An 8,109-nucleotide genomic window follows, 5' to 3' on the forward strand; every position below is an offset into this window, starting at 1 on the left:
GGTACCAGTCACTCCCAGCTCCTGTCAATCACGGCCTGACGTCATGTACCCAGAGCGTTTCCGGTGCAGGAAGGGGGGGGGGCCGTGTTCCACAGGGAGAAGCACTCAGGTGAGTCAGGTCAGCACAGAGCAGCAGGTACCGACTTCCGGGACAGGGAGAGTTTCCTTCAAAATAAAAGCACGGAGAGGCTGCCTCTGTCGACAGACTGAAGTGTTATTATGATATGAATTACTTTCTTCTTCTCTGTTTTCTGTCACCTTTTAACTTCCTGTTTTTATTTTCTCTGGACATGTAAATAACTAAACACGATCTTTATTTTATTGTATTAGTATTGTTGTTCTCTCACAACTTCTGTGTACATTTAGTAAATGCCATACGTTGGTATTATCATTATCTTGTATGTCTGTTGTCACTTATTAAATCACCAGAGCAAACGTCCTTCCTGTGAGTGTAAAAACCAAATAAATCTGTTTGTGTTTCTGATGAACGCGTTTATTAAAACAGTCAGAAAGTTGTTTTTAGATTCTTTTATTAGGTGGTGATGGTGCATAGATAAGATGCCTGCCTTTGGTGTGGGAGACCTGGGTTCAGTTCCCACTGTGAGACGTCCACCACTGTGTCCCTGAGCAGGACACTAGTTGCTCCAGAGGCGTGAGACCTCTGACATGTACAGCAACTGTAAGTCGCTTCGGATAAAAGCGTCGGCTAAATGAATAAATGTAAATGTATTAGTGACTCAGACTTTCCTGAAAAAGCCTTGTTCTGTTCGACATGTGTATATATAGTATATACACATGTATACATATACTATATATATATACGTATGTGTATATATATACACATACGTATACATATACTAAATATATACGTATGTGTATATATATACACATACGTATATATATATAGTATATGTATACATATACACATGTATACATATACTATATATATATATATACGTATGTGTATATATATACACATGTATACATATACTAAATATATACGTATGTGTATATATATACGTATGTGTATATATATACACATGTATGTGTATATATATACACATACTATATATATACGTATGTGTACATATATATATACATACTGCATGTTTGCAGTACTGGTTGTAGTATTTGCAGTACTGCTTGCAGTATTACAGAGCAGTAGTATTTGCAGTACAGCTTGCAGTATTTGCAGTACAGCTTGCAGTATTACAGAGCAGTAGTATTTGCAGTACTGCTTGCAGTATTACAGAGCAGTAGTATTTGCAGTACTGCTTGCAGTATTACAGAGCAGCAGTATTTGCAGTACAGCTTGCAGTATTACAGAGCAGTAGTATTTGCAGTACAGCGTGCAGTATTACAGAGCAGCAGTATTTGCAGCACTGCTTGCAGTATTTGCAGTACAGCTTGCAGTATTACAGAGCAGTAGTATTTGCAGTACAGCTTGCAGTATTACAGAGCAGTAGTATTTGCAGTACTGATTGCAGTATTACAGAGCAGTAGTATTTGCAGTACAGCTTGCAGTATTACAGAGCAGCAGTATTTGCAGTACTGCTTGCAGTATTACAGAGCAGTAGTATTTGCAGTACAGCTTGCAGTATTACAGAGCAGTAGTATTTGCAGTACAGCGTGCAGTATTACAGAGCAGCAGTATTTGCAGCACTGCTTGCAGTATTTGCAGTACTGCTTGCAGTATTACAGAGTAGCAGTATTTGCAGCACTGCTTGCAGTATTTGCAGTACTGCTTGCAGTATTACGGAGCAGTAGTATTTGCAGCACTGCTTGCAGTATTTGCAGTACTGCTTGCAGTATTTGCAGTACTGCTTGCAGTATTACAGAGCAGTAGTATTTGCAGTACAGCTTGCAGTATTACGGAGCAGTAGTATTTGCAGTACTGCTTGCAGTATTACAGAGCAGTAGTATTTGCAGTACAGCTTGCAGTATTTCAGAGCAGCAGTATTTGCAGTACTGCTTGCAGTATTTGCAGTACTGCTTGCAGTATTACGGAGCAGTAGTATTTGCAGTACTGCTTGCAGTATTTGCAGTACTGCTTGCAGTATTACAGAGCAGTAGTATTTGCAGTACAGCTTGCAGTATTACAGAGCAGTAGTATTTGCAGTACTGCTTGCAGTATTGCAGTACAGCTTGCAGTATTACAGAGCAGTAGTATTTGCAGTACAGCTTGCAGTATTACAGAGCAGTAGTATTTGCAGTACTGCTTGCAGTATTACAGAGCAGCAGTATTTGCAGTACTGCTTGCAGTATTTGCAGTACAGCTTGCAGTATTACAGAGCAGCAGTATTTGCAGTACTGCTTGCAGTATTTGCAGTACAGCTTGCAGTATTACAGAGCAGCAGTATTTCCAGTACAGCTTGCAGTATTTCCAGTACAGCTTGCAGTATTTTCAGTACTGCTTGCAGTATTTGCAGTACAGCTTGCAGTATTACAGAGCAGTAGTATTTGCAGTACAGCTTGCAGTATTACAGAGCAGCAGTATTTGCAGTACTGCTTGCAGTATTACAGAGCAGCAGTATTTCCAGTACAGCTTGCAGTATTTCCAGTACAGCTTGCAGTATTTGCAGTACTGCTTGCAGTATTTGCAGTACAGCTTGCAGTATTACAGAGCAGTAGTATTTGCAGTACAGCTTTCAATATTACAGAGCAGCAGTATTTGCAGTACAGCTTGCAGTATTACAGAGCAGCAGTATTTGCAGTACTGCTTGCAGTATTTGCAGTACTGCTTGCAGTATTACAGAGCAGTAGTATTTGCAGTACTGCTTTCAGTATTACAGAGCAGTAGTATTTGCAGTACTGCTTTCAGTATTACAGAGCAGTAGTATTTGCAGTAAAGCTTGCAGTATTACAGAGCAGTAGTATTTGCAGTACTGCTTTCAGTATTACAGAGCAGTAGTATTTGCAGTACAGCTTGCAGTATTACAGAGCAGTAGTATTTGCAGTACAGCTTGCAGTATTACAGAGCAGCAGTATTTGCAGTACTGCTTGCAGTATTTGCAGTACTGCTTGCAGTATTACAGAGCAGTAGTATTTGCAGTACAGCTTGCAGTATTACAGAGCAGCAGTATTTGCAGTACTGCTTGCAGTATTTGCAGTACTGCTTGCAGTATTACAGAGCAGTAGTATTTGCAGTACTGCTTGCAGTATTACAGAGCAGTAGTATTTGCAGTACAGCTTGCAGTATTACAGAGCAGTAGTATTTGCAGTACTGCTTGCAGTATTTGCAGTACTGCTTGCAGTATTACAGAGCAGTAGTATTTGCAGTACTGCTTTCAGTATTACAGAGCAGCAGTATTTGCAGTACTGCTTGCAGTATTTGCAGTACTGCTTGCAGTATTACAGAGCAGTAGTATTTGCAGTACTGCTTTCAGTATTACAGAGCAGTAGTATTTGCAGTACAGCTTGCAGTATTACAGAGCAGTAGTATTTGCAGTACAGCTTGCAGTATTTGCAGTACAGCTTTCAATATTACAGAGCAGCAGTATTTGCAGTACAGCTTGCAGTATTACAGAGCAGCAGTATTTGCAGTACTGCTTGCAGTATTTGCAGTACTGCTTGCAGTATTACAGAGCAGTAGTATTTGCAGTACTGCTTGCAGTATTACAGAGCAGTAGTATTTGCAGTACTGCTTGCAGTATTACAGAGCAGTAGTATTTGCAGTACTGCTTGCAGTATTACAGAGCAGTAGTATTTGCAGTACAGCTTGCAGTATTACAGAGCAGCAGTATTTGCAGTACAGCTTGCAGTATTACAGAGCAGCAGTATTTGCAGTACTGCTTGCAGTATTTGCAGTACTGCTTGCAGTATTACAGAGCAGTAGTATTTGCAGTACAGCTTGCAGTATTACAGAGCAGTAGTATTTGCAGTACTGCTTGCAGTATTACGGAGCAGTAGTATTTGCAGTACTGCTTGCAGTATTACAGAGCAGTAGTATTTGCAGTACAGCTTGCAGTATTACAGAGCAGCAGTATTTGCAGTACTGCTTGCAGTATTTGCAGTACTGCTTGCAGTATTACAGAGCAGTAGTATTTGCAGTACTGCTTTCAGTATTACAGAGCAGTAGTATTTGCAGCACTGCTTGCAGTATTACGGAGCAGTAGTATTTGCAGTACTGCTTGCAGTATTTGCAGTACAGCTTGCAGTATTACAGAGCAGTAGTATTTGCAGTACAGCTTGCAGTATTACAGAGCAGCAGTATTTGCAGTACTGCTTGCAGTATTTGCAGTACTGCTTGCAGTATTTGCAGTACTGCTTGCAGTATTACAGAGCAGTAGTATTTGCAGTACAGCTTGCAGTATTACAGAGCAGTAGTATTTGCAGTACTGCTTGCAGTATTTGCAGTACAGCTTACAGTATTACAGAGCAGTAGTATTTGCAGTACTGCTTGCAGTATTTGCAGTACTGCTTGCAGTATTACAGAGCAGTAGTATTTGCAGTACTTCTTGCAGTATTTGCAGTACTGCTTGCAGTATTACAGAGCAGTAGTATTTGCAGTACTTCTTGCAGTATTACAGAGCAGTAGTATTTGCAGTACAGCTTGCAGTATTACAGAGCAGTAGTATTTGCAGTACTGCTTGCAGTATTTGCAGTACTGTTTACAGTATTTGCAGTACAGCTTGCAGTATTACAGAGCAGTAGTATTTGCAGTACTGCTTGCAGTATTTGCAGTACTGCTTGCAGTATTATAGAGCAGCAGTATTTGCAGTACTGCTTGCAGTATTACAGAGCAGTAGTATTTGCAGTACAGCTTGCAGTATTACAGAGCAGTAGTATTTGCAGTACAGCTTGCAGTATTTCAGAGCAGCAGTATTTGCAGTACTGCTTGCAGTATTTGCAGTACTGCTTGCAGTATTACAGAGCAGTAGTATTTGCAGTACAGCTTGCAGTATCACAGAGCAGTAGTATTTGCAGTACTGCTTGCAGTATTACAGAGCAGTAGTATTTGCAGTACTGCTTGCAGTATTTGCAGTACAGCTTGCAGTATTACAGAGCAGTAGTATTTGCAGTACTGCTTGCAGTATTACAGAGCAGTAGTATTTGCAGTACTGCTTGCAGTATTACAGAGCAGTAGTATTTGCAGTACAGCTTGCAGTATTACAGAGCAGTAGTATTTGCAGTACTGCTTGCAGTATTACAGAGCAGTAGTATTTGCAGTACTGCTTGCAGTATTACAGAGCAGTAGTATTTGCAGTACTGCTTTCAGTATTACAGAGCAGTAGTATTTGCAGTACTGCTTGCTCCACATGCGGGTCAGCGGTTGAGGTGTTTTATTGTGAAACTCTGGCGGACCGGATGTGTGCGCTCCGTCCTCAGCTTGTTCCGGACGGGCTGATCTGGATTCAGCCATATTCCCGGAGAGACGCCGCACCGGCAGCCGGACTCAAACTACCCAAAAACGCGCTGTGATCCTCCGCCGCGGCCCCTCACGGTGTCACCGGGCCCCGGTACTGACCGTCAACCCGTCCCGGAGCTCCCGGACATGTTACCGGGCTGAGACCCGGGCCAAGGACCAGCGGCGGCCACGGAGTCGACGGTCTCCCGACGTCCCGATCCCTGAGAGGAAAGTCCAGATTTACCGGATTAAAGCCGATGCGGAGCGCGGATAGGCGCGGGCCCGCAGGCTGAACGGCCGCTAACGCGACGGAGCGCCGGGAACCGGCGGAGACGCACCGAGACACCGACGCTCCGAGACCCGGACTTCAAAATGTCGGGAATGTTTCCCCGGAGCTAACGAGCTAGCTGCAGCTAGCGGGCTGAGCTCGGCAGCACTCGGCCGGAAACGGAGCCTGGGCGGCGGGTTTCACTCGGACTGTTCGGGGGGGCCGGTGTCGGGCTGTCAGCGGGCTCCGCGGGTCCCGGTCCCGGGTCAGGATGTCGGCTCAGGTCCGTCTGAAGCGGCTGGAGGAGCTGCTGCTGGAGCAGAAGGCGGCGGGCTGCCTGAGCGTGGAGGCGCTGCTGGACCTGCTGCTCTGCTTCTACACCGAGTGCTCCCAGTCCGCCCTGCGCAGGGAGCGGCACGTCTCAGACTTCCTGCACTGGGGTAAGACCCGGACCCGGAGCGGGTCTGTCCTCCGGCACCCGCACAGCACACACACACACACACACACACACAGGGGCTCCAGGGGGTCCTGGAAGATTCAGAAATGTTAAGGGGTCCTTGAGAGACCTTCTCATAGATTCCAAGATGCTCCAGGGAGGTTCAAGGCTCCTTGAGAGAGCATGAAAGGGGTTCCAGGTTCAAAGGTTCAGGGATTCTAACGGGTTCCAGGAGTTTAAGGACCCCTTTAATGAAGTATTAGTAACACAGGGTCTTTCCAGGTTATGGAGGGGGACCTGGAAAAAAGTGCCAGGGATTTCCAGCATAGTTTAGGGAAGGTTTTAGAAGTTTTCAAGGGATTTTTCAGGTGGCTTAAAGGGTACCTTGAGGGAGCTCTCGTGTCACTTGAGGGTTTTGGAGCTGGTTGTGGAGTTTCCAGGAACTCTGACAAGGTTCCAGGATGACCCTGAATGGTCTTAATGTGGCCATGTGGGGCAGAGTCACAGGTTCTGCTAGAAGAGGTGTTTTAAGTCCTTTTAAAGGAGGCTCCTGGGAGGTCTGGGGGTCCTTGAGGGAGCTCTTGTGAAATTTCCAGGAACTCAGGTTCCAGATGACCCCGGATGGTTTTAATGTGGCTCAGTGGGTTTCAAAGGGGTTCAGGGGTCCTTGAGAGGACCTCCAGGTGAGGTTCTAGGCTCCTTGAGTAGGTTCTAATGAACCTTGAGAGGTAGTCTACCTCACCATTTAGGGTTCCTGAGAGCTTCCAACTTAATGTTTTCCTGGGAGTCCTTGAGAGGTTTCCAGGGAGGTTTTAGGGATCCTTGAGGGGGTGTTATAGACCGTAGAGCTTCAGCAGGGAGGTCCAGCTGTCCTGTAACAGTTTCAGGACTTTGTCCCACTCTGGTCCTCTTCGTCCTGGTTCAGCCTGTGGAACTGGTCTGGCCCAGGAGCTGCTGGAGGCCCTGATGTTCTGACAAAGTCCATCATGGTGGATGTATTGATGTCTCTCCGTCTCTTGCTGACCTGCATCTGCTCCACTTTTCTATAAGTAACGGTCAAATGTAAATAACGTGGCGCTATGACATGATGTGAATCAGCTGATCGACGATCATCGTGTGGAGACACTGATCAGACGGACCAAAACATTTGGTCCAACAGAGAGATGAAGCGTCAGCATGTAACGAGACAGGTGTGACACAGGACACAGGCGTGAGACAGGTTTGTGTGAGGAGAGTGACAGGAGACAGGTGTGAGACAGGCGTGCGTCAGGAGAGTGACAGGAGACAGGTGTGAGACAGGCGTGTGTCAGGAGAGTGACAGGAGACAGGTGTGAGACAGGCGTGTGTCAGGAGAGTGACAGGAGACAGGTGTGACACAGGAGACAGGCGTGAGACAGGTGTGTGTGAGGAGAGTGACAGGAGACAGGTGTGAGACAGGTGTGCGTCAGGAGAGTGACAGGAGACAGGTGTGAGACAGGTGTGAGACAGGTGTGCGTCAGGAGAGTGACAGGAGAGTGGTGTGAGACAGGTGTGAGACAGGCGTGCATCAGGAGAGTGACAGGAGAGTGACAGGAGACAGGTGTGAGACAGGCGTGCGTCAGGAGAGTGACAGGAGACAGGTGTGAGACAGGCGTGTGTCAGGAGAGTGACAGGAGACAGGTGTGACACAGGAGACAGGTGTGAGACAGGCGTGTGTCAGGAGAGTGACAGGAGACAGGTGTGAGACAGGCGTGTGTCAGGAGAGTGACAAGAGACAGGCGTGTGTCAGGAGAGTGACAGGAGACAGGTGTGAGACAGGCGTGTGTCAGGAGAGTGACAGGAGACAGGTGTGAGAGAGGCGTGTGTCAGGAGAGTGATAAGAGACAGGTGTGTGTCAGCAGAGTGACAGGAGACAGGTGTGAGACAGGCGTGTGTCAGGAGAGTGACAAGAGACAGGTGTGTGTCAGCAGAGTGACAGGAGACAGGTGTGAGACAGGCGTGTGTCAGGAGAGTGACAGGAGACAGGTGTGTGTCAGGAGAGTGACAGGAGACAGGCGTGTGTCAGGAGAGTGACAGGAG

The 8,109-nt window shown here is 46.2% G+C and overlaps 1 protein-coding gene across 3 annotated transcripts in view; it reads left to right on the top strand.

The window, feature by feature from the left end:
* The first annotated feature begins 5,347 nt into the window (after positions 1-5,347).
* The window catches only part of cdc42bpb (CDC42 binding protein kinase beta (DMPK-like)), a 49,021-nt gene continuing 46,259 nt past the window's right edge, over positions 5,348-8,109 (top strand). For all 3 annotated transcript variants that reach the window (XM_046060768.1, XM_046060770.1, XM_046060769.1), the window contains exon 1: positions 5,348-6,055. In XM_046060768.1, coding sequence (XP_045916724.1) covers positions 5,887-6,055 — 169 coding nt within the window. In that variant the 5' untranslated portion in view covers positions 5,348-5,886. The remainder of the gene's footprint in view (positions 6,056-8,109) is intronic.

Source organism: Micropterus dolomieu, linkage group LG10, assembly GCF_021292245.1.
Source record: "Micropterus dolomieu isolate WLL.071019.BEF.003 ecotype Adirondacks linkage group LG10, ASM2129224v1, whole genome shotgun sequence".
Lineage (NCBI taxonomy): Eukaryota > Metazoa > Chordata > Actinopteri > Centrarchiformes > Centrarchidae > Micropterus > Micropterus dolomieu.